Source organism: Eublepharis macularius, chromosome 9, assembly GCF_028583425.1.
Source record: "Eublepharis macularius isolate TG4126 chromosome 9, MPM_Emac_v1.0, whole genome shotgun sequence".
NCBI lineage: Eukaryota > Metazoa > Chordata > Lepidosauria > Squamata > Eublepharidae > Eublepharis > Eublepharis macularius.
In genome coordinates, this window is record NC_072798.1 from 35,435,614 (window position 1) to 35,462,733 (window position 27,120).

At 43.3% G+C, this 27,120-nt stretch overlaps 1 protein-coding gene across 5 annotated transcripts in view; it reads left to right on the forward strand.

Annotated features, from left to right (window-relative positions):
* The first annotated feature begins 152 nt into the window (after positions 1-152).
* NCF4 (neutrophil cytosolic factor 4) overlaps positions 153-27,120 on the forward strand; it is a 57,585-nt gene continuing 30,617 nt past the window's right edge. For 2 of the 5 annotated variants that reach the window (XM_054988766.1, XM_054988765.1), the window contains exon 1: positions 153-370. In XM_054988766.1, the coding sequence (XP_054844741.1) occupies positions 264-370 (107 nt within the window). In that variant the 5' untranslated portion in view covers positions 153-263. Of the gene's footprint in view, positions 371-25,592; positions 25,831-27,120 lie in introns of those variants that run through there. The other 3 variants (XM_054988770.1, XM_054988771.1, XM_054988769.1) reach the window with 2 other exon arrangements.

A 27,120-nucleotide genomic window follows, 5' to 3' on the forward strand; every position in this document is an offset into this window, starting at 1 on the left:
GGCGATGCCCCCCCCCGCCCCTCCGCTTGCTGGTGTCAGATACTCTGGGACGGTAGCGATGGTATCACATTCACCTTTCCCTAACTCAACACGCGGTCCTATTAATAATCCTTGGCACCCACCTTCCACTTGCTCCCGAAACCGAGCGCTTCGGCAGTCCAGCGGGGCGCTCTGGCGAAACTCCCGTTCTTTGTCCCGGGAGCCGAACTGGCCTCGCCCCATCCCTGTCCGGCTATTTAAACAGCGTGCCGAAGGGATGAAGGATGCGACTCAGCCTCCTTGCAGGCAGTGACACCTTGATAGGGAGGAAGCAACTGGGGCGCAGGAGGGACGGCCTTCTCTCTCAAAAGACGTGCAGACGCACTGAAAGGTGAGTGCTCCGCTGGACAAGCCAGCCTCTCTAACTTACAGTGAATTACTTACGTTTGGATATATATATACACGTTGTTTCTGCTAGCTTTCTGGAAGATTAAGGTTTGAAATCCTGTGCCATGGCCACCAGGAATCTTCTTCTCAGAAACTTCTGACTTTTTGAGGTTCTCTCCTTCATTTATTTTTCTCCCCAGGCCAAAAGAATAGGAAAGAATCATTCTCGTACTGGATGACATAATGGCTATAGTGGCAGACTCGGATCTGGGAGACCTAAATTCAAATCCCCATTCTGGCAATGGAAGCTTGCTGGGTCACCTTGGGCCAGTCACACACTCTAGGCCTAAGCTACTTCACAGGGTTGTTGTGAAGATAAAAATGGAGGAAAGGAGAGCTGTGTGAGCAGCTTTAGGTCCCCACTGGGGAGAAAGGTGGGGTATAAATAAATGTATTTGTTTAGATATTTGTACCTTGCTTTTTTGCCCAATGAAAACCCAAAGTGGTTTGCAACGCTGTTGTCCCTTCCTCCATTTTATCCACACAGCAGCAGCAGCACTGTGAATTAGGCTGAGAGAAAGTGAATGGCCCAAGGTTACCCAGTGAGCTCCATGGCAAAGTCGAGATTTGAACCTAGGACTCCCAGATCCTAATCCAAATTCCATACTTTTTTGTTGTGATTTCAGACATGCAGAATCCACACCGTTCCTAATAAGACTGAAGAAGCTGAGAGGTTCACTCCAGGGATTTTCATGCCTTCCACGCTTCTCCAAAACAGAGTAACTTTTCAGAGTTGTAGCCTGTACTACGTACAGAGATCTGGGATGTCCCATCTCTGACAAAGGCAGAGATCTGTACACATAAATTCCAGACAGATAGCCCTGAAGTCAATAATAAAAAGCAGAGAAGTTGGGATCCTTGCAACAGGGAGGTGGGCAGAGGGAAAGAGAAATGGAAAATTCCACTTTGAAACTGCAAAGGAGCTGGAAGAGACTCTCCTACTGACTGCATCTTTAAACTTGTGAAGTCTGTTTCCTTGTTAGTTGCTATAATCTAGCAACTGTTAGACAATGCTTGTGGGTTGATCCAGAAGATCAGAAGCACACAATGATAACTGGATTCATAGGTCACCCTTATGAATCCAGGTGTTTGAGTACAGTGTAGAAGATAGAGTAGTTTCAAATTGAGGATATCCCTGAAAATAAGAGACTGTTGGCTTATTATCTGCATATTGAAGATGCTGCAACAGAATCTACAATCTCTGGTAGGAACCAGGACCACACACTGTGATTTGCTGGGGATTATCAGTGCTATAAAGCTTGATCCTCCTTTGGGCACTGTCTATAGGAAACTGCTTTCCAAGCTCACAATTAGATGATACCCTTATAAATCACTGGTCGGAGTGTAGGTCTCTGTGTGTGCAAAACGTGCATATATTGATCCACACTCCCAAGAGAACTTTCACTTACCCTTTTTTGGTGCAGACGGAGCAGGGGGTTGGACTAGATGGCCTGTATGGCCCCTTCCAACTCTTCTATGATTCTATGATTCTTTACAACTTTCATTCCATTTTGCCCGTGTTATATTACCGCCGTGTGGTTGTTATGTCCTGACAAGCAAATAACCACTGTAAACTTGTCATATCCCACTCCCCGCCCCGTGTTTTTTAATCCCAGGAAAATACAAAGGTTTGTTTTCCTTTGCCTTAGGAAGGTGTATTGTTTGAGACTTTCTTAAAGAGTTGCTGATCATATGGATCTGCAGGCTGTCATCACTGGCATTTGGGTGACATCTCCAGTTTCCCTTTGGTAAGCTGATGCAGGTTGTATCTGCAGAAACCAACAGCTCCTTGCTGCAAAGGGCAGGCACATCTGGAAGTTGCCAAACTGGGGGGGGGACGCATTTCTTAGCCAGGAGCTGGAACAGAAAGCTCCCTGCCTAATGGAAAGCAGCATTACTCAATGGGTTTTTGTGGCAAGGTATATTAGTATAAAAACTAACTGGCAATCTGAGGAACAGATGAATCGTTTCTCACACTTACCTGTTCAAAGCAGTACTTTTAGTGAGGCTTATTGGCAGAGTAGCGCATAAGTGAAGGAAAGAAAATCTATAACCCCCATCAGCCAGGGAGAGAGGGAAAGGACTCTGTCCAATGCTAATTTACCTGGCAATATTTCATGAGCCAGCAAGCATTTTTTCTACCTGGTGGGTCTGAAAATGAGATGCAGAACTTGACATCTGTAGGTCACCCTTAAGAATCCCGCTCTGTTTAGGAGCTGTTGCAAACCCTTGCTGACATCTGTGAAAAATCAGCCGTGGGGTGAGTAGGGTGTCACCGTGTGATTGAAAGCCCAGTGATTCTCAATGTTTTTCCAGCCTGGGGACTGATGGCATGAGCAAGTTTTGTGCTTTCTCACCCCAGGTAGTCAAATGAGTTAGAGCACCAGATTCCCCTCCCTGTAGATGCCTAGGGGGTTATATCCAGATTCCACCCCCACTAAAAGTTGTAAGCTCTATGCCAGAGTTCTGCCACCACCATGGCTCTGAAGTGCATCGCTGGAAGTGGGGAAGGAAGAGAAGGTGAGTACTGTGGCACGAAGTAGAAACCTCAGGTGGGTCAGCTTCATTGCTCTGCTAAGAGTATCTGGTGCTTTGCTCCAAAGACAGTTCAGTGATTTGCCCAGTGTGTGGAAGGGATGCCACAGCTGACCTTATACTTGACACCCTGCTCTAACCTGAGCCCCACACCCCTAACCATAAACTGTGTCATAGATCTCCCCTCATTTTTTCTACAGATTCTTCTGTAGTCATCTAAAAGACTGCATGTCCCAGATAAGTTCTTCCCCACTTTACTTAGGGCTCAACTACACATGCCATGAGAGAAACATGATCAGGTCCCCCCTGTGTATTTTTTTTAAAGTTTGAAGCAGCCATACAAGAGAATGGGTGAGAACTGAGTGAGGAAACAGTGCTGGAGAACACATGCTGTTCTTATGATCTAAAACATCTCTGTGATTAATCTGTTTGCCCATGGGGGGTTGGAATTTAGACGTGCTGTCATAATTCCCTTCATTTTAAAGGTAGCTGCATAGAGATCAACAAGTAGGCCTCTCCTACAGTGATGAAAGGTGATTTGTGGCGCCATCAGCAGGGTAGTTGGCAAAAGGCTTATCACCCCACAGCTCTCTCCCTCAGCAGGTTTCTGAAACACATATCAACACGAAGGCTGCATTAGGTATAAGACTGAGCAGGGGCATCAATAGGTTCAGGTTTGCAGAGGAAGATATGCTCTTAATTACCCTGCCAGTGCTGCCCCCCTCCCCCATCTCCTACCCAGTACAGGACGAGACAATATTATGCTTCTGGCTTCATTTTATAGTAGGGGCAACAGGAGATAAAAGGGACAGCTAAACCAAGCAGCCACCGTGTAGCTGTTTTCTGTATCAGAATGGGCAAGAAAGCATTGTACCTTTGGGGCCACCTGGAAGATAAGAAATAGTGCAAACCATGGATATATATGTACTTTATGGAAAGAAAGACATAGTGAGCTTGAGTCCCTCCTTCCTGCCGCAATGTTTTTAATTGTTTTGTTCTGTATGTATTTCAGCTCTGGTTTTAATTATTTTAATGATGGTTTTATTGGATGGTTTTAATGGTGTTAAAATGTGGTTTTATTGTGTATGCTTTAATTTGTGAGCTGCCTTGGGGGGACTTTGTGAGGGCAGAAGGATATACATTCTGTAGAAAAGTAAATAAATAAAACAGATGGCTAGAAAATAAAGCATTACAGCTTTTTTGCTCCCTTTCGACATGGAGCACGCTCTCCTAATTCTGCCTCTGTCTGATGACCTACTGGACAAACACCTACATGAATGAGGCCTATCTCCCTGTAATTTGCCAGCCTCCTTCCTCCTTGTTCCAAGCCTATTAAGGCACAGAAGCATCTTTTAGGCTAGTAGGTGGCCACCCTAACTCCATTCTACAGCTGTAATCGGACATCACAAGAAACTGTGATGTAGTGGCTGAAGTAGAATTAGTAGAGTTGCCAGATTGGCTGGGGCTCAAAGCGGGGGATGGGTGATTGTAGGGGGGCATGATGGGAGCACCTACCTCTAGAAAACTTCTGCGTCATACTGGGAATGACATTATTCTTGGCACGATGTGGAAGAGACGGATTGTGCCATGAACTGATTTGGTAAAAAGTAGCCCCCAATCTAGGGGCTAATTTTTATCAAATTGGCCCCTGGTGAGACCTTGTGCTTCTCCATCATGCCCGGGAATGATTTCATTCCCAGTGCATTCCCAGAAACACTCTGGAGTGCACAGGAGCATTCTCTGGGGGTTTCTTGGCCCATTCCCATACCTTCTCCCCTCCCAGCCAAGTGAGAGGTGGCAAGGGTGAAGGCTTGGGAGTGGGGGATCCCTCACCCCCACTAGGGTGCTGGCAACCCTAAGAATTAGGGAGATCCAGGTTCAAAACTCCACTCTGCCATAGGCCAGTTGTTCTCTCTTAGCCTAACTTCTAACTCCCAGGGTATCAGAATTCATAAACCACAGTGTATTGAATAGCACCAGCCTTTGCAGCTGCCTCACCAGAGATATGGGAGTATAGGGAGAATGGTCTCCTTGAGCGAAGGAGTAAGGAAGCAGTCAAGTGGGGTTTATACACAAATTGGGATTTGTTACTTATGTCCAACCAGAGTCTGTTGCACAAACCACAGTTTATCATGAGTTCTTAATGCAGCTTATCTGTGAGGTGCAATATAGAGCTTGCCTGCCTAGATCAGACAAAGCACCAAGGAAGAGCCTATGAGGGGGCCTGTAGAAAGAGTACATCTTCAGGAACACTTAGTTCTATGGGCTCTACAGAGTTTACAGGCAGACTGCCAAACCATCACCCAGGAATGTCATTTAGAGAGTGTTCCCTGCAGACCACATCTGGTTATTCCTCAGGGATTTCTGGCCTCCTCCGTTGTGTTACAACAAAATAGGTCTGTGTACCACAGAGACATGCCAGAGGCTCTTTGCTTTAAAAAAAAATCATGTTGATAACATTGCTATTGTTTATTTCTGAGGTTTTAAAAAGCAGGAACACAAGAAACCCTCTCAAAGAACACTGCTTGCTTTGCAGCTTAATCAAGACTGTTCTAGAAATGCACATCCCTCCCGCTGCCATGTCAAAATCTGAAATGGAGCCTCTGTGGTTGCCTCATTTAGTTATTTCTGGAAAGGCCAAGAAATTATTAGGCCAAAGCAGGGGCTGACTAGGAAGTTAATAAGGCCCAGAAGAAGCCAGGTTAGGTGGCTTCTGCAGTTACAAGTCAGCAGTGATCCAGAGGAGTTAGCCATGTTAGTCTATAGTAGCAAAATAGTAAACAGTCCGGTAGCATCTTTAAGGCTAACCAACTTTATAGTAGCACAAACTTCCGAGAACCATAGCTCTCTTTGTCGGATGCATCAGCAGTGGAGTCAGTAGTGGAGTCAAAAGGAAGCAACAGGGAAGCCAACACCCACCAGCACCACTGCTCCTGCTCTGAGCTTAGAGTCTCTCTATATGAGACACTGGGTGTGCGTTTGTCAAGTGCCAGGAGATGCAGTTGTAGCCGGGAAGCATAGTTTTAAAAGACAGAGCCGGCGGAGATTGCTCCAGAGGAGGCGGATTCTCTCACAGCCCTCTGCTGCCTCTGGTATGCCAGACTGTCTCCCCTTCCGGAGCCTTTGCCTCGCTGCCCTCACTGCTTAAAACTTTGAATTAATGGAGCACAACATAATAATATAAATAATATTAATTTATGTTTCAACTACCTCAAATCTGGAATCCTCAAAGCAGTTCACAGCAACAGAAACAACACAGAAAAGGCCTAAGACTGATAGGAATTATAATGTATTTATTTTAGATCTTTATAAATAGTGTCATAGTCCAACACTCTAGCCACTGTGCTGTCTCTCTAATAAGTTCAGGATGAAAATGATCTTTAAAAACCCTCTAACGTATAAATCATAAGGACAATGAGTAACTGAAAACATAAGCATGAAAGCAGCAGTTTAAAAATAAAACAGCCGTTAAAATGAGTTTGAGGAAATTTAGAGTGGGCATTCCCACTCTATGTTCTTGAGCCATGTTCTTGAGCCACATGGCAATCCAGATTAGCAGGAATTCTTAGGGCCAGCGTTGTGCAGTGATTAGAGTGCGAAGACTCAGATATGGGAGACCCAGGTTTGAATCCTCACTCTGCCATGGAAGCTTGCTGGGTGACCTTAGGCCAGTCACACACACTCAGCCTAACCTACCTCATTGGATTGTTGTGGGGATAAAACTGAAGAGAGGAGAATGATGTAAGCCTGTTCGGGTGAGAAAGCTGGTTTGGGTGAGCCAGTTAAGATTAAAAAGCAGGGCATAAATGAAGTAAGTTAAAAAATAAATAGGGATATTTCACACAATAGCTTGCAGCAAACCCCATGTCATTCTATATATTCATTCAAAATAGTTTTGTTCTGCCTTCTGAACTAAGGTTCTTACAGTTGGTTACCAATTGCATTCAAAATCAGCTCAGTCAGTCAGTCAGTCCTGGCTCTGTGACAACTATTTAGTATGATACACATGTTTGGTTTATTTTATTTAAAACATTTATATGCCACCTTTCCAACCGAAACCCTCCCTTTACATTTTTAGCCGTACTCATGCAAAAGAAAATGTGTAAAGGGCTCCTAGTGTCACTTGTGAAATACTCTTATTCTGTTTGAACAATTTCCTCAACCCCCCCCCTTACTCTTTCAAGCACAACAGTCTTTTTTAAACAAAAGATTATATGTCATATATCTCATCTTTTTTATTGTAATAGGTTATGAACTCTTTTCATAAATCACTCTCTATGTCTCCCTCTAGTTGCCAATCCCAGAACTCTCTCCAATCTTTTTGTTATTTTTCCAGCCTCTCTTGGTACAAAATTATTCTGAGATAGTGTGAGGTTGTTAGAAAACAGGCTGGTCAATTTCTGTTGAATCATCTGGAATCTTCTGGTTTGCCAAAATTCTCGCAAAGAATGCTGTACTAGATGGATCTTGATCTACTCCAGCAAGGCGTATGTTATATTCTTAAGAAAAACTGCACAGTCAAGATCACTAAAATTTGCAAACCAAGATTGATTTAATTATTAAGAGTTCCTGGGTTGGGTCAGATGTCACTTAACTATGTAAAAAACTAACTATAGCAATTGTGAGTGTTTGAACATAGGCAGCTCTGGTAACATTTATGGTATGTCAAATCAGGATTGGAAACCATGGTCTGAAGCTAACCACAGTTCATCTTAACTATGGTTTTGCATGATGTGTGGGCATCCTAATTTAATACTAGTTTTTTTCACAATGTCATCCTTACACACTCCCCAAATTTCAGAGATGCCCGCCAGAGTAGCACAAAATCACAACTTCTCTTGCCTTTTATTACCCCTCATTACCTTCCTCCTGACAGATGGAACTTTTATTTTTATTTTCACAAAGTAACCATCATTAAAATAAACCATGGTTTTGATTTATGTCTGAACCAAGAATCTAGTCCAACCTTGACTTCCTTACCATCTTTAGCAGACTTTCTAGTGTCTGCTTGAAAGCCAGCAAGCAGAAAATCTAATTAGGCAACTTGTTCCATTTCTTGTTTCTCTTTGCTTCTGCCTCCCCCCCTACCATGTAAACTAAATAATAATAATAATAAACCTTTGATTTATATACCACCCTTCAGTACAACTTAACACCCACCAGAGCGGTTTATGTTATGTATGTTATTATTATCCCCACAACAATCACCCTGTGAGGTGGGTGGGGCTGAGAGAGCTCTGGAAGAGCTGTGAGTGACCCAAGGTCACCCAGCTGGCTTCAAGCGGAGGAGTGGGGAATCAAATCTGTTCTCCAGATTAGCATCCCACCTCTCTTAACCACTACGCCAAACTGGCTCTGCTTCCTTGGGCTTTATTCCATGATCTCTAGCAATGAGACCTTAATCTACCAAGCCATGAAAAGCTTCAAAGCTTCAGTTGCCCATTTCCACACTTAAGCCTTGGACTTGTTGGCAACCCTACATATAAGACTCTTTATTGTTTTTGTAGCTTTCCTCAAATCTGTTCCATTTTGTGACATCCTTCCTGAACTGTGTTCAGTCCAGCAGTTAACACTCTACTCCAAACGAGCTTTTTCCAATGAGAATATGGTCTTGCCAGCTTCTTGATTTATGATCCACTATAACCCTTCCTAGCCACTTATTTCCTGTTTTATATTCTGAAAGGTCTATTCATTTTATTACTTTTTTGGGACTTGACTCCAAATAGAATAATGAAATGTGGCAGTACAGAGGAGGTCTCAATGGGTCACTTGTTTCCTTCTTTTCATAATTTATTGTAAATTACAAGCAGAGGCAAAAAGGTAGGCAGATTTGAACCTACATGTGACAATCAACCCACCCTATTACTCCCAGTGTGAAAATGTCAGTATATGGCTATTAACAATTATTCTTTTTATTGAGAAGTTAAAATATTTATAAACACTCTATAACATCCCAGAGGTTCAGTCAAAAACCATTTTAACCTATTATATGCTAGTAAATTTAAAACTTGTAAGCATATAAGAGTTTTAAATTTATCATATAATCAAATATATTTTATATAATCACTCTGAACTCCCTTCACTACATTATTTTGCAGATTATAGATATTTTGGTCATTTAATTTAATTTGTATTATATTGGTTTCAAATAATGTACTCGATTTTTATCTACAGCGTTGCTCCACCATCTTTCCTGGCTTGACTTGAGAACTCGAGGGCAGCAGTAGCTCTCCAAAGTAGGCCCCAGCCATAGGAATGGAACTGTACATTACCAAAGATGTCTACAAAGATAATGGGGGAGGGATCAATTAATTGTAGCAGGAGATCACTGGATTGCTAGAATTCTTTATATCAGTAAATTTTGTATTGGAGGAGTGTTATTTTCCCCAACATAACACAGTTGTTGGGTTGTAATTTAAAGCTGGCGATCAGTGCAGGAGTAGAGAGCCTGTTTAGCTCTTTCTCCTTGCAGATTTCCTGCTAAAAATTGCTCCCACTTAGTGATTTTACTCCCTGCACAGAGGAGAGGGGAACTTGCAAGCAACTGTATATTGAAGAGTAGCAATTTTGGGCAGGAAAATAGCACGACAGTGAGTTAAATAGCTCCTCTCTCACTTGCAGGTCATCCTTATTCTCTCTCTCTCTTGTTTTAATGTTGGAAAGAACCACATAATGTGTAGTAACTAGAGATGGACACAAACCAGAAAAAACCCAAACCATGCAGTTCGTGTTTTGTCAAATTTCATGAACCACGAACTTTCGTGAACCGGTTCATTGGGTTCATGAAAACGTCACATCCGGGTCAGAAAATCATCACTTCCGGGCCAGCAGAAGGTCACTTCAGGGTCAGTGGAAGGTCTGCAGGAAGCCCATCCCCTGTTGCCTAGGAAACTGATTTATTGGCATCAGGCTGTCTGCAGTCACAAACCAAAAAACAAACCAATGAACCAACCTAAAGTTCGTGGCGGTTCATCAGAAATGGGATCCGATGAACCGTGGTTCACGAACCACGAACCCACCTGGTTTGTGCTTAATTTTGGTTCATATTTTCGTTCGTGCCCGTCTCTAGGAGTAATGTGACTGAAGTGTTTGGGTGAAGCTTTGGAATCTCTCTTAGTACTTAACCATTTTTATAGCCAAGCAAACAAATGTCTCATGAGATACAAGCATGAGTGATTGTAAAAAAGAAGGTACAACATTAACTGTAGCTGCTTTCCAGGCTGCTGGTTAGAGTTAGGCATAACTCACTAAATTGGGGGAGGCGGGCAAAATCCTCTCCTAGGTATCTGTGCAGAAAAGAAAAAAGGAAAGGAAGTAGGAAAGACAAGCTTTTATTTTAAGTAGAAAACTATGATGTGGGTTGGAGAAAATTGGAAAGAGCCGGTTTTATATGTAATAGAGAACTGTGTGTCTATCAGGCATTTGATGTAATTGCCACTCTAGCATTACTCACACCAGGCTGGAAAAGCCCATATAATTATTCCTGCAGGGGCCTGTATGCTAGGATAAACTAGAAGTCAAATGACAGTTACACTGCTTAATCCTTGCCCACTGTAGACAAAGAATTGGTGTTATAAATTATTTATTTAAGCAATAAACTGTAAACATAAAAGATAAGAAAAAACACAACAATCTAAAAAACCACACTAACAGTACATATTAACATAAAATAACAAACAAGGCAGGCAACTAATAATAAAAAGGAATACAATTTAGAAAGATAGGAAAAAGAGAGGGAAAAACCTAAACTATAAGTTTTCTCTGCAACAAATATATATTGTTTTCAGAGTCTTGCTTATTCTATGTTAACCATAAGAGCCCTCTTTTTTCTATTCATGATTCTTAATCCATAAATCCAGATATCATCAAATCATTATTTCATGTAAAAGGTCTATAAATGGTTTCCATTCAGCCAAAAATGTAGATGTCTTTTCTCTAATCAGTGAAGTAAGTTTTGCCACTGAGGCCAGCTCCAAAACTTTTATCAACCATTCTTCCACTGTAGGCAATACTGGAGTTTTCCATTTTTGTGCATACAGTACTCTTGCTGCTGTGATCATATATAAAAATAAAGTTCCAAAACTTCTTTCCAAGTAGCCAGTTGTAGACGAAGAATTAAAAGGAAGTACATCGGAGAAAAAATATTGTGGGGAGACTGAATTCATTTTTTAAAATGACCACTGGCCATTTGGTTGAATCACCAAACTGTGGCATTCCATATAGCAAAGGTTCCTAAACACATACTAAAATGCTCACATGGCCAAGTGTCTATGGGCATTCACTACCCAGGTGCTTTGCCTAAGAATTCTGCCATACATTCTGCATTCTCCTAAGTGCTTTTAGCCCTATTAGGTTATACCACCCCAACCCTTCCTCTCCTCAATAACGGAGCCTGCCTTTCTTTTCCAGATAACTTTCCTTGAAAACAAAATATAAAGAAGCAAAACAAACTTACCATGACAACTAGTTCTTCTGCATCAAGAATCAGAATATTTAAGAGAAAATAAACAGCAGCCAGAAACTTTAGGGAACTAAATAAATATGATGATTATAATGATCTAAGTGATGCATATATATATTGATACTAAATAATGTGAAATATTAAACATTAAAACTGTGCACAGTTTTATAATTTAGTTTGATTTCATATAATATTTTAAGTAGAATTTGGCCTTAGATGTTCACAAAAATGTCTCAATAATTGTTCATTATGTAGACAAGAGTTTAACCATTTTCAAGATCTCACAGGTTTTCATGTGTATGGGAAGAGATTGACTCCTTGAATTTCTGAAGCTTTTACAGGGTTGGCTTGAGCATGCTGAGGAGAACATCGTGGCCATGATCTTAGAATTTTTATCTGAGGGGTTTCCTGCCAACATACAAGGTAAAAAGGGCTGACTAAGGAAGTCTATAACTAGCATTCAGCAATGAGTGAGGGTTCTGTCAGTTGGCTATTCACCTAGTAAGATTTAATTGGTCAACAGTTTCTAAATGGCAGGGATATATAGCCAGATCTGCTTGAAGGGTTTGCAATAAGACTGTGCCAGTTCTGCTCAGATGCTTCAAGTACCGCATGCAGGTTGGCCATGAGGATCCTGGAGCAGAAGAGATTAAAATGACATGCTCTTTCAAAGGGGGGGGGGGGCAGTGCTGCTGAGACTCCACTCAACAAGTCACTCATATAATTTTTGCTGGTCTGACGCCTTCATCCATCCAGTCCCTGATCCTCAAAGCACCGAGAAACAGAAGAAAAAGCTGATTAAAGACTTCACCAGCTTAATCTTAACCCACATAGCCAGTGGAAGTTTCCCAATCTTGCCAAGTATTGGAGTTAGCCAAGCAGAGAGCAGCCTTTTAACTGACTGGAAGATTTCCTGATGGGCTACTGTTATGGAAGGCTGTCCAGAGAACAGCTCAACCTCTTCCTCATGAAAATGGCTCATCTATGTGAAGAAGAGGGGCCAGGGCTGCCCAAGGGATATCAGCTCTCTGGGCCAGATGATAGTGGAGTGCCATCTCTCCTGCTGCTAGCTGGACACCGCCCCGCTCCCCTCACTGCTGCCTGGGCAGTCTCTGAGCTACCATACCTGGGCTGGACAATATTCTGAGGGAGATACAGCAATCTTGGGGGAGCAATGCCAGGGTTGGAGGACAGCATGGGTGAGACTGCAGAGGAAGTGGGAGCAGGCATTGCAAGACTGCCCAGCAGCAACTGAGGCAGGATGGCATCAGCAGAAATCCCCAATCCCCCAAAAGATCCAGCTTGGCTGCAACAGGAGTTTCTGTGATAGGAACCCATTGGGGCCTGGAGGAGGTGGGATCCGGTGCTGCTCACGAATTTGTCTGGCCATGCAGCTTGGCTGGGTATGGCCTCCACATCCTCAAAGGAGGGAGGATGAGTGAGCAGCCAGGCCAGCTGTGGAACCAGCCTGTCGTGCATGCCTCTCCAAACGAGGGGCTGATTGAAGGAGGGATGTGCAGAGGGAGACAGGGCCACCCAGCCAGCCTGCCATGTGTGGCTTGGCCGGGCGCCCTTGCCCTTGCCTAAGGAAGGCAAGTAGGGTCCAGTGGCAGGAGCATGACGGCCGTGGCCCCCACCAGGCACCCTCATTTCTCTGATAGGCAGTGGCACTGCCCGGGACTTCTGCTTGTTGTGGTGGGCCAAGCCCATTGAAGTCAATGGGCTTAGGAGGGTGTAACTCTGTTTAGGATTGCACTGTTAGACTCTTTACAGCTCTTAAGGGTGCTTAAAGTGCTTCACATAATTAGCTCAGTGTTCCTTACAGCAACCCTGTAAGGTAGGTCATCTGAGTAGCTCGTGAGTTCAGGGCAGAGACCAGATTTGAATCAGTGGCTTCTTGGTTCACCATTCAGTCTCTTTTATTATTTTTTTATTAATAGTTATTTTTATAAGTAGTTATTAGTTAATTAAAAATGATTACCTGATCAGTGACTTCAGTTTATTCAATAACATGTTATTAGTGAAGATGTGAGATTTTATCTCATAGGAAACATAGAACAACAGACACAATTCCTTTTATTGGATCCCTTAATGTTAAAATTGGTGGAAATGCAAGCTTCCAACTTACTTAGAACTCCTCTTCAGATGAAGATGTTCAAAATAAAGGGCAGTGTTAAATGTCTAGTGGCATTAGTCTGGTAGCACCAAGTGCTCTTCAAAAAGCTGCAAGTTTGGAATCAGTGCTAATTGGATAGAAAAAATATCTGGCCTTGCTGGAGAGATCAGGTTACATCTCCCTGAGAAACAAGGTGTCAGTTTTTTAGCAAGATGCAGGACAAAATTCCAGCCAGGAAATACAAAGGATTAGATTGCTGGGCATCCATCTCTTTGGAGCACCTGTGGGTCAACGAAACCATTGTAAGGAAGAGAATAGGTAATGCAAAATAGGCTCACTGCAATCTGCCTTTTAAATAATAGGAGAAAATAAAGCCATTATGTAATGTTCACTTTTTAAAAAATCTTCTGGCAAAATGTCAGGTTAGAAATATCACTCTTTTTTGCATTACAGTAATGGTACTTTGATCTACTTTTTCCTGTAGATTTTGTGCTGGTGAATTATCTACAACTTTTCTGGCATAAAGCGCTAGCGGGCAATTTCTGTGGTGTTTCATACCTCCATACTTTTTAAACTTCAGTTGCAAAAATAAGGTATTTCATTCCTCTAATTTTTTGTTCAGTCTACCTTGTTACAGGGATGCCTATTATTATGACATGCAATTTTACATTTGTAACAAGAATACCTGGTCTATTAAAGCCAATTGCTTTGAATCTAATCCCATTGTTATGCAGATAAATTACAGGGTAATGCTAAACAAAGTAACACTCTTCTAAGCCCACTGACTTCATTAGACTTGCAAGAGAATAACTCTATTTAGGATTGCACTGTTATTCATCAGATTTTTATCTGGAGCCAACTTTTGTATGAACAACAACAACAACAACAACCAGTATTTTGATTTCTGTTATTACTGTTATTATACCCCCAAAGATGATCATATATCTAATTCCTATGATGGTCCAGCTGTGTTGATAAAAAATCCTTAAGGGGCAGGGCACAAAGAGATAGGGTGGATATTTAAATAAAGCACAGGGTTGCAGAAAAATCTGAAGACTAAACAAACAAAAAAATGCAGAGATGTGTGTTAAAAAACCATAAAAAATAAAAACACAACTCCTGCATATGCAGATGATATTGTGACATTTTGGGTTGCTGATGCCTGATTTCCCCCACCCCCCAAATAAGAGGTAGAGTTTGGATTCTGGAAATCAGGCTGCAAGGAGGAGGTGAGAGCAAGTGAGAACTGCCAGTTGGGGGAAATAAAGCTGGGAGTGGAGAAAATTGCTGCTTTGGAGGCTGGTCTGTATGCCATTATACCCTGCTGAGGCCCCCCTCCCCAAACTCCACTCTCTCCAGGCTCCACCCCAAAATTCCCAGAGATTTTGCCAACCCAGAGCTGGCAACTCTACCTCCCCTGCTTGCTACTATTATTATTCGCTAATTGCTATAATTTCTAAAGCACAGTGAATGTGATCCAAATTTACTGAAATCGACAAGTAAGTTTCTCTACTGGCTTCACTGGGGCATGTTTTGCACTGTGTGCTCTATGATACTTATTTTGCTTGTCCTTAGTATAGCACTGTGAAGGAGTATAGGCAATCTGAAAACATGAACTTCCACAACTAAATTATTTTTAAAAATCAGACTTGGTATATGAGCAGTGGTATGACAAATACGGCTGAGTCAGTCGTGTAGTGGTTAGAACTAGGATCAGGAAGACCCAGGTTCAAATTCCCATACTGCCCTGGAAACTCACTGGGTGTCTTTGGGAAAACTGCATACTATCAGACTAACCCACCTCACAGGATTGTTGTGAGGATAATGGAGGAGAGGAGAACGATATAAGCCGTTTTGGGTCCCCACTTGGGAGAATGGTGGAGTATAAATGAAGTTAAATAAATAAATAAATAAATATGCAGAAAAATTGGGGGAAAGTAAGGCATCAAGGTTTATTTAGTTAATCAGTAGGTGATACCTCTTCCTACATAATAAGTATGCTGCTTTAATCTCTTATGCTACTGACAGAGAGACAGATAAATAAACTCAGGGCTTTTTTTCCGGGGGAATGCGGGGGAACGGAGTTCCAGAACCTCTTGAAAATGGTCACATGGCTGGTGGCCCCGCCCCCTGATCTCCAGACAGAGGGGAGTTTAGATTGCCCTCCGTGCCTCCTCTAAACTCCCCTCTGTCTGGAGATCAGGGGGTGGGGCTACCAGTCATGTGACCATTTTCTCCAAGGGCAACCCACTGAGTTCCTCCACCTCTTTTCACAGAAAAAAAGCCCTGAATAAACTTAACATTTCACTTTCAAATACATAAATGTTTCCTTCCTCAAATTAAAAAAGGAAGTTATGAAGCAAACATGCCTGATTCTCCTCACTCTTTTGGCTTTCCTCATTTTGTCATCATATTGTTTGAGCTGCTTTACTTGGTTTTCTGGAGCAGTGCTGCTGTGTACATCTGTGAATGCGTTACTTTGGCTGCTTCTGCATCTTCACTCAAGCTAAGTTGCTCCAGTGTTCCTTTCCCGTGTCTGACTCACTTCATTCTTTTCAGCATCTTGAAAGACATTGATCTTGCATGAGTGAAAGTGCCCAGTTCCTGAGGAATGTGCAGTCTGTAGGAGAGAATTGCCCCTCCCTGACAGGCAAAAAGAAACACAAATGGAAAGATCATATGGAGGGTTGCCAACTTTCATATGTGGTCTGGATAGGGTTACCATGTTCAAACTGGGGAATGGGGGAGGATTGTGGGGGGGGGGCACAGGGGGAACTTTCTGAATTGGCTGATTTTAAGCAAAATATCCCCCCTGGTGTCTGGGGGGGGGGCTTCCCTTCATTTTAAGCATCACAACGAAGGCTCTGGGGCATGCGGGAGAATGCTTCTCAGCTCCCCGGTCCATTCCCTGCACCTTTCTCCACATCAGCCAGGTAAGAGACAGCGGGGGGCAGAGCCTGGGAGTGGGGCATCCCCTGCCCCCCACTGGGGGACTAGGAACCCTAGGCCTGGACTTCTCCCAGAATTACAACGGATCTCCAGACTACAGAAATCTGTTCCCCTTGAGAAAATGGCTGCTTTGGAGAATTAACTCTATCATATTATACCTTGCTGAGGTCCCAATGCTCCCCAACCTCCACCCTCCCTAGGTTCCACCCCTAAATCTCCAGGAATTTCCCAACCTGGAGATGGCAATGCTGGTGGTGATCAGTGGGAGGTGGCAACCCCCCTCCCTGGAGATTGCCTGCTCTCGTTGAGGCATTAGACATTGTCTTAAGAATCTCTGCAAGCCTTCTACAATATTTGTCTTGTATTGTCACAAACACTGACGACACTAACCATTGCTTGTGGCTGGAATCTGAAATGATTTCAGCTAACGAAGGTGAGAACATTTGAAGAGTCCTGCTGGATCAGACCAAAGGCCCATCCAGTGCAGTATCCTCTTTAGACAGCAGCTGACCAGCTGCCTCCTGGAGGCCCACAAGTAGGATGACTGCGACAGCACCCTGCCGCCCGTGCCCCCACCAACTGATATAAAGAGGCACACTGCCTCTGGCACGGCAGGGTCTTGGCTTTTAGGATGAACTTTTTTGCAAACAGGTGTTTCACTCAATATTGTAACAGATCTTAATTTATTTCATGTCTTATCAAACTGCTTCTTCCTTTTGGCATCTCTGCTCTGGGTATGAAAGGGGGCTTTTAACTGCCCCCTTTTTATTTTCTGGAGTGGCCTGAGGCCCTAAATGACTGTAGGGGTGCTGGTGTAGCAGTTATAGGATCCCAGCTTTGGAGTCGTCATAACCCCATTTGCCTAGGAAGCTCATTGAGTGACCTTAGGGTTGCCAGGTCCCCTGGAGCCCAAACCAGGGGGTTGCCAGGTCCCTTTACTCCCCCGGTGTGAGATTGGGAGCCTGGCACTCACCTTGCCGCTCAGGGGTTTTTCTTTTTCACGCATGCACATGCTCCTGGCTTGCACGATGACATCACTTCTGGAAGTAATGTCATCGCGCGGGGGTCAAAGGCTGGCTGGGAGTGCTCCCGCACTCACCAAGGGCTGGATTGGGCCCTGCGGGGCATGATTCTCCCCAAAACGGGCCCGCTGTGGGTGCAGGAGCATGTGGCATGGCTCGGGGCACGTGGCGCAGCTCTGGGTGGGTGGGTGCTGCTGCTTAGGGGGGCACGCCCTGGGGAGCGCTCCCCCTGCCAGCCAAGTAAGTGGGTGCCAGGGGCAGAAGGGTGGGAGCAAGGGATCCCCCACCCCCAGCGGGGGAATGGTAAGCCTAAGTGATCTTGGGTCAGTCTCTGTCTTTCAGCTGAACCTACCTCAGTGGTTTCTTGTGGAGTGCAAAGACAAGTTTGTGATTCTAAGGCTCCATGGGAAAAGGTGGGACAAAAATTAGGTTAGTTTATTCTTGCTGTCTAGTAACTGAAGTACGTTATGTTCCCCACTTTTGGGTTCAGTTGTTGCTTACAGACTCAGTTAAAAGCCTAGGAGTTATACTGGATTCAGCATTGCTGCTAGAGAAGCAACTTAATGCAGGTGCAAAAAATGCCTTCTTCCAACTCAGTCTAGCCAGGAAGAGGGCCTTCTACTTTGACCACTTAGATCCACTCTATGGTAACGTTGAGACTAGACTACTATAATGCACTCTGCATAGGTCTTCCCTCAAAGTCAGCACAAAGGTTCCAGTTGGTGCAGAATGCCGCAACTCAATTATTATCAGGAGTTAGGCAGTGCATGCATATTACTCCCTTTCTGCAGTCACTCCATTGGCTACTCATCAGTAATCATGCTCAATTCAAGGTGTTAGCTAACACACACAAAGTGATGGCAAATGATTACATTTGGGAAATAAGTCTTAAAAATATGGAAGATTATGGAACATCCCATATAGTTTTATCCTGCATAATATGAGGAAAGGCCTTGGATGTGAGTGATAGGGAGTAGAGAGAGAGATATATAAATGTAGCATGGGGACAGACACACATATACACAGACATGCAACATAGATGGTCGGATGCTGAGAGAGATCACAGAGGTATACCTGCAGATCACAGATATGTGCACATTAAAAAGGTAGATCAAACCACACTCTAGGCCTGGCATGCTCATGTCCAGATACATTGCTTACGCACCTGTTGGACACAGTAGGGGTTTGAGTGGCAGGCAGAATCCCTGGATTGTCTTGTTGTAATGCCAAAACTACCAGAGCTATAGCAGGTTTAAAGAGGAGAAAAAAGTCTTGGATGAGAAGGAAGAGTCTCTTGGAAACTTGTAATTAGGACACTCACGGTTTACAGTTCCACCTCCCTTGAGTGCATCTGATACACGCTACAAGGGATTCCAAAGTTTAATTTAGCATAACTCTTGGCTGCAATCAACGGCTGATAAATTTAGTTGGAGGGATTAAGGAACCTATAAGACTAATAGCTCCTTAAAAGGAGCTTGGAGAGGCAAAACTCACCTTTAAAAGCTGATGTTCAGTGCTTCAGACCCGAGTAATAGAGCTTTTTGGTAGGATGAGAAGGATCATTTGCACTTTATAGGAGGGTGGTAGGATGCGCATAGCAGGGAAATTCAAGCTGCTTTTTTTCCCTTTGCAAATCCAGACAATGGGAAGAGAACACTTGAAAAGAACCAGCTTGATGTAGTAAATTGTTCAATAGGGGCTTGACTCTGCCTTCTCTCCACAATCCAGGAGGGATTTGTTTGGCAGTGGGTTAAGGAAGATGGTTATCTTACATCTGTTGTACATTGCAGCTGTTAAGCTGCCAATCACATTTAAAAATCCTTTCCTCATATCTCTTGTGGCCACATTCAGACAGGTGTTAGTATGTTGTGAATGCATATCTAACACCATTTTGGAAATCCAAACCTTGCAGTGTTAACTTCCGCCTGCAGAATCATTTGAAGTGCATTTATATAAAGTCCATGGGTTTTATCTGACAGTTATTGTCTGAAACTGACAGTGACTGAAATCTGAGGCAGAATTTCCCCCCCAGTCTTGCTAGGAAACCCTTTTCACTAGAGAAATGATACAGAGCACCACAGATTCTGCAGGCAGAGCTTGAGCCCCTTTCTTTTAATTTCAGTATGAAATTAAAGTCAGTAAAAAAATAGATAGATTTTTGGATTTGTATCAACATTGAAAATATAATTCACATTAAGCATACTGTACCAGTACTATGTGTATAAGTATTTTAGTGTATATTCATTTATTGCTGAATTTGTCATTTTCCTAAGGATTGTCAAAATAAAATGTTTGTTTGCTTGCTTGCTTTGGAGGGTGGACTTTATGGCATCATATCCTGCTACGGTTCCTCCCCAAACCCCACCTTCACCAAGCTTTACCCACAAATCTCCAGGTATTACCTACCTGGAGTTGGCAACCCTAATTAACTGGAGGCTGTAATGCAAAGTCTGATCTAAAGCAAAGTCATTAGTTTTCCTGAGAAGTTTCATTCTTCTTCTTTTAAATCAGATATGGACTGATTGCCCTGACCTGGATTGCCCAGGCAAGCCCGATCTTGGCAGTTAAGCCAGGTTGGCTGTGGTTAGTAAAATGGATGGGAGACCTCCAAGGAAGATGAGGGTAGCAGAGTCAGGCAATGACAAACCACCTCTGTTAGTCTCTTGCCATGAAAACTCCAGCAGGGGTTGCCATAACTCAGCTATAACTTGATGGTACTCTCCACCACTATGGAGTAACCAGAGGAGCCGAGTAAAGGTGTATTTGCAGAGGTTTGCGGTCAGGTTATTGATTTTCAAGCATCATGATAAAACCAGGGGTCCCAACCTTGTGAAGCCTCTGAGCACTTCTGGAATGCTGAGAACAATCTCCACCCCTTAACTGCCCCTGGGGATGCCAGCTGTGGCTTGGCAACTGTAGTTGGTTGTGAATGGCCACTGCTTGCTAGGATTGCTCACACGCCTAGAAAATAATGTCCTGTCCCTTTAATGGAGGCTTGATGCGCAGAAATGAGCAGGTGAAGCTTTTTTGCCATGGAGGTAACCTCACCTGGTAAATAACAGCCCATAAAGCTTCTATTAAAGGCAAAGGACACTTATTTTCTAGGCTGTGGGCTGTCCTAGTAACACTGGACCCTTGCAACTACCTGTTCACAGAGATGGCAGTATAAGAAGGATATTTTCCCTACTGTGAGACAAACAGAAAGCAAGCAGCACATAAATCAGGATTTATGCACCACCTTGGTTGGTTACTTATGTGTTGTAGTCTAACATAGGTTGTTAAACAAACCATGATTTAAGTAAGTGGTACAGAGACAAAGAGGCAATCAGGTAAATTGCCACCCCCTCCAAAGGGCCTATAATGTTCAAAAATGAACTTATTTGGTAGTGTAGGATGTGTTTAGCAACTCCAAAATTGCCTTGATATTTCAATCTATTATATGAAAATAGTGCAGTGAAATGTGCTTAGTGAACTGATGGTTGGCAGGTCAACTGACATAAACAAACTCATTATTGGATCTACTTGCACACAGGAGATAATGATTGTGGAAATTTGTGAACATTTGGAAATTTACTATAAATCAGGAACTGTTACATTTCTGCTAATTTTGGCACATGATGCAATAGATTTTTTAGAGAGATGTTAGGCTTCAAAATAAGGCTGCCTTAATTACTGTACTAGGAGTACATATTTTGTTGCAACAACAACAAGCATATGTTTTTATGGGAAATGTGACCTTGAACACATCTAAATACAAGAGGCAATTCTAGATTTCTTACATTCTTCCTTTCCCCAATGCTGCCCATGCATCTAGTGCTACAAAACAGGAAGAAGATTGAGTCTGCAGTCCTAAACACTTTTACTAGGAAGCAAGTCCCAGAGTCTCTCTCCACAAGACATCTTACACGGGGATGCTCAAGTGAAAGATCACCTTACACTTGTTCTCCCATTGTGGATGCACACACACTTCTAGGGAGACAGAGTACACTTGACTATAAGGCCATACAGAAAGTAAGTCACTTGAGCATTCTGTGTAAGATGTCTTGTGTAGAGAGACTCCCATTGTCCTCAGTTGGACTTACTTCTGAGCATGCATGCTGAGGATTGCATTGTGAAAGGCACGATACTAATGCTATAGGAATGAACAGGCAACTTGTAAGGGGTTCTCGGGGCTGTATGAAAGTTTGGAATAAGAGTATAGACTACAAATAATTAACTTGAATGATGAAGCAGAGGCAGAGAGGCGTAGTGGTTAGGGTGTTGGACTAGGACCAGGGAAACCTGAGTTCAGACTCCCGTTCTGCTGTCATGCTCCTTAGGTAACCTTGGCCAGGTCACCCCCTCTCTTAGCCTAACCTATCTCACAGGATTTTTGTGAGACAAGGGAGAAGAACCATGTATACTGCCCTGAGCTTCTTGGAGGAACGATAGGATAAAAATATGACATATAAATAGTCAGAAGACTGGGGACGGGGTGAATCAGAGGCTGACTGGAAGAGAAAAGTGCAAACTAGAAACAGTTGCCTGTCATGGGTTGGGGAAATTGGGCTAGGCTGTGTGTGAGGAAAGCTCCATGGGTGCAGAAAAGGACCAAAAAGAGGGTTTGAGGAAGAACATATTGAGGATGGGAAAACCCAGAAACAGGACAATTAAAATGCGGCATCATGTGGGTGCTCCAAAAAAATCCATTTTGGAACCCAAAGCAGAGAAAAGCCAACATGTGGGAGCCACAGCAAATACACAGACAGACACATCCCTTGGCAGAAAGAGGCCATGAAGGAACTTGACCTACATGTGTCATGCTTTCTGATTTATGAGAGGGTGTTGACCAGTCAGCAGCTGAGTCATAAATCACTCCTCTTGGCTAAGCCAAGGGGTACAGGATGTCTGAATAGAATAAGAGTCCAGTCTGCCACTCCTCTTAGGATTGCCACTGTCTGGTACACATGTCCTCTTGGTTCAGAAACCTACACTGGTATCAGGCAATTACCAACAAGCTCTCTGCTTAAGAGGTATACTAAACCGTATGGCATACCAAATCTACAGACTGAACTAACCAACAACCCTTCTCACCAGGATTCTTATAGTCTAGTCCTATGCTATGTGAGGCAGAGTGATGAACTATCTACTCCTCTACAGGCAGTTTCTCTGCTTGAGTGACGCTAAGCCAGTGATAGTTAAACATGACAGTTAGGAGTGCGCACTAGCTAATGTATTTCTTAATGTCTACTTGTTTCTTGTTTCTTGGGGATAAAATCCAAAGACTCTTGAATGGAACAGGGAAAAAAACCCAGGAAACTTTGCTTCCTACCAGCTGATTGACTAGAAAAACATTTAGCTTATCCCTGGAAGTAGTGACATAGCTGTGCTCTCTCGGCTTAGCCTTAGACACAGACATTCTTATATTTCTTTCTGTAGTTGTGCAGGAGGCAAACCCCTTTCTCTGGAAATGGAGTCTTTCTCAAAACCAAACAGCTGATACTGGCTTCTTCCTTGGAGCAGAAGGTGCTTTAGAAGAGCCCAGGAGAAACTGCTTTTGCATCTGCACAGAGCACCCACTCATTAGCAGCTGCCTCCATTGCAAGAGATCATTATTACTTGGAACTTCCCAAAAATTTGTGATTGCCTCTGCTCCCTTCGCTGCCATTTCATGATTGGTCCCATCCCTGTGGCAGCTTTTGTGGTGGTGCCCAATACACTTTCTCAAAATTCCAATGTTCTCAAAGGATCACCAAGATTCAGGAGTCCTGAATCATGAGATGTATCCAAACTACAGATGAATTTCTAGGGGCTCTAAATGAACTGAACCTTCATAATCCCCAGTCTTGCTTGGACAAGCATTTATTTCTTCTCTAGGCATCGGCCACCCTGATCCTAATTATTGGAGATACAAGTAAGCTCATCTCAGGCCTTCATCTGCCTTGCCTTTATTACTTGAAGAACTCCAGCTTTACCTGCCCCAAACCCAAAGACCTTCAGATTGTGTGAGGAGAATTGAAGCAAGAGTGCCTTCCTGGTAGCAAGTAGAACTATCCTGCCCACGTTGATCAACTCATTCCAGCCTCTTAACCAGCAGTGCTTTCAGCCCAATTAAACTAAATCAAAAGAGACTGATTAAGAAAGAACCATTTTGCAGACAGGATGGGGACGAAGAACAAGTTGGAGTGATTTAAGTATTTTTGGTGCAAAGTTTTGATTAAATTGAGAACAGGCTCTGAACAGCTCTGATAACAGTCATCTATTAATGATGAGTGATCGCTTTTCTTCCTCTTAAACAGTGGTGGTGGTGGTTTTAGTCAAGCCACTCTGGGAGCAGAGAGACAATGGCTTCTGAGAAAGAATTTATGGGGCTTTCTTCAGTCTGGGGTCCAGGAGCTAATAAGTTGCTTGGGTCTGGGAGATGTGGTTTTAAACCTTGCCTCTGCCCCTGAGTCATTCTGTGGCTTAGGGCAAGTCATACTGTTCAGCCTTGGCCCCTTTTTTAAGGTCACAGATAGGACAAGCAAAATAAAGACTGTAAAGCACTTTGCAAATGAAAACTGTTTTATAAACGATTGGATGTAGAAAAATGGAGAGTGAATAGAATCCGCTTTGTGTCCAAAAATCACTTCAAAACAGATGATCATTTTATCAGAGAATCAAATGTAGTCCAAAAACAGGATTGCACATTCATCCCAATTTTATTCACAGTAAACTGGTCTAGCAGGATTTTTATTTGGAAGTGCTTTGAAAGTGCAAAAACCTGCTTGATCAGATGTGACAGGCTGGGACAAACAAATATGTATGTGTACCTTGGAGAGATACTTGTTTCGAACCACTTTTCATGATTGCATATCTCCAGCCAGAGATGATCCTTGTGGGTAACTTTCATTCCTTTATACAAGGAATGATAAAGGAATGCCCCTCAACCTTGAAGCATCTTTAGACTTTGGACAGATTCAGAAAGGCAAAGTTAATAAGACCACTTTGCTGATTATCCCAGTTTGTTGTAGTCAAAGGGCACAGCAAGGGGGGAGAAGGAAATCTAGGCAGGGGCAGAAGTCATCTAAACATCCTCTTGTGAGCTTAGACATTTGCCTTATGTCTTTCCTCCCTCCCCTAATGTCTCAGCAGTGCCACAGGGTGTATGTGCCTTGACTGGCAGACTGCTTGGAGGAGATGTTAGTCTCAAATTACACAGTATCAGAGCCCTGGGCATAAAATTAGCAGCAGTTTTTGGAGTGAGGCGCCAGGGGAAAATGTCACATTCAGCAGAAGGGGAAAAGAGGGAGACCTGGATCAGTTAGAATTATTTCTCACTAGCTACCTTGTGGTCCCTTGCCCCTCATAGAGCCATATCCCCCGCCCCCCAGGACAGCAGGGTTTTTTTTGACAATCTATTTGGGAGATTTAAAAAAAATAGTTGAAGTGGCTTCAAAAACAGCACCATGATTGATTCTGTTCAGGTCTTAGTTCTCCCTTTCCTCAGATATTTCTCTGTTCTTTGTGAAAATACCTCACAGGGATTCACATTGTCCCTTCAGAAAATTCCCCACATGCTCACCAATGATGTGGTCAAAAGCGAACATGACAGGAGCTGATAGGAAGGTACTCTCGTTTCTCCATTGCCAGGGCCTAATGCTTGGCAGCAGTTCCTTCCTTTGAAGTAAAGGCCAGGGGTCCTCAAATTGTTCTTCAAAAGCAAACAAAGTGTTGCCAAAGAGAGTGAGGAGCTGAGACACACAGGCTGGCAGCTTTTCAGGAATGCGCTTAGACTGTTATCTCCTCTAATATGATTTTATTCAATCTCACCTTATTCAAAGCTGGGGGAAACTCCAGCAGAAAAGGAAAGAGTTTTCAAGATGAATCTTACTCTCCCCTTGATTTTCAAGAAAGTAAAGCCTTTTTGTGCCTATTATGTCCTCCCACTGTCATTTTATCTCCCTTTATTTTCCTCTTCATTCTCACTGTTTTTGATGAAGCTGACTTTAAAGGGGGCAGGGGAGACTAATTCAGAGAGGACAGAGTAGGCTATCAGCCAGGAAGATATTTATAGGCAGAAAATTTCTGTTTCAGTTGGGTAGTCGTGTTGGTCTGTCGAAGAACAAGATTCAGGTCCAGTAACACCTAAAAGACCAACTAAATTTCCAGGATATGACTTTTTGATAATCAGAGCTAGCAATTGTTGGGGCAAGGGGGGGCGGGCAACAACAAACTGAGGCTTTTGACTCCTGCTTTAGACTTTCTGGAGCATTTTGTCATTCTGTGGGAAACAGAATGCCAGACAAGATGGATAGATGAAACTACTTTATACAGAATCATCAGAACATTGGTCTATCAAGGTAAGTACTGATTGCCCTTCCTGCTAATGGACTCAGCTAGAGGTCTTTCACATCACTACTAGATCCTTTTCACTAGAGATGTTGGGAATTGAACCTGTCACCATCTGCTTGCAAGGCAGATGCTCTGTTCCTGAGCCATAGCCCCTCTCTTCTGAATAGCAATTGCAGATGGGACCACAGCCAAAGTGGGGTGGACAGAGTGTTGGACTAGGATCTGGAAGACCCAGGTTTGAATCCCTACTCTTCTATGGAAGGATGCTGACCTTGGGCCAGTCATCTGCTCTCACACTGACCTACCTCACAGGGTTGTTGTGAGGATAAAATGAAGGAAAGGATGTTGCAAGCCACATTGGATTCCCATTGGGATGTAAAATTCACAAACACTGGCCAGAACCAACAGGGCTCTTCTTGCTTTTAAAAGCTCTCCTGATAATGCCCCCCCCCCTTTACTCTTCAGTGCATTCTGCTCTCATTGGTATAGCTTCACTGCCAATGTCTGCCAAGCCAAGCCACCTCTTCTCTTAATATGGAATCTATGCAGAATGAATGTAACTAAACACCAAAATAGCCCTGCCTGGAATTTCACAAAATCTTCTAAAGCTTTTAAAGCCATAGTAGAAATAAGTTGGCCACAGCAATGCAAATGAAGGCAATTTCTTAATTTGTCATGGTGATGTGATGACTGGCTACAGCATTAAATTTGGGAATGGGAAACCCTGGTTTGAAGCCCTGATCAGCCTGGGGGGGCGTGGGCATCATCTCTCAGGACACTGAGAACTTCATAAACACATACACTGCAGCAGTCCTTTGAACTTACTTTGTGTGCTATGTCCATTTTGTCACATGACAGTCTTGACAATTTTGCTTGTAATTCAAACCAAACAGCATTTTGGACAGTTTGGCATCTGCACAATGCTGCCATTCAGTTCGGCAGTTTGACAGGTGGCTGGGCAGCTGTTGCAGAGGAGGACTCACAATTTACTGGCCTGCTTGAGTTATGTATGTCCCAAGTTCATTGTAGGCAGGAGAGAAGCCTGGGGAAGGACCTCACTGGGGTATATCGCCATAAAGCCCACCCTCTAAAGCAGCCATTTTCTCCAGATGAACTGATGGTTGTTGTCTGATCAGTATTAATTCTTGGAGATTTTCAGGCCCCACCTGGTGGTTGGCAACTGTACTGACTAGGTCAAATTGGATTGAATGGCTCTCAGCTGAATTGACAGCCAATGTGGTTTTTGCTTAGTACATTTTAATCCCACCCTCTTCTAAAGAGATTGGGACAGCATACTT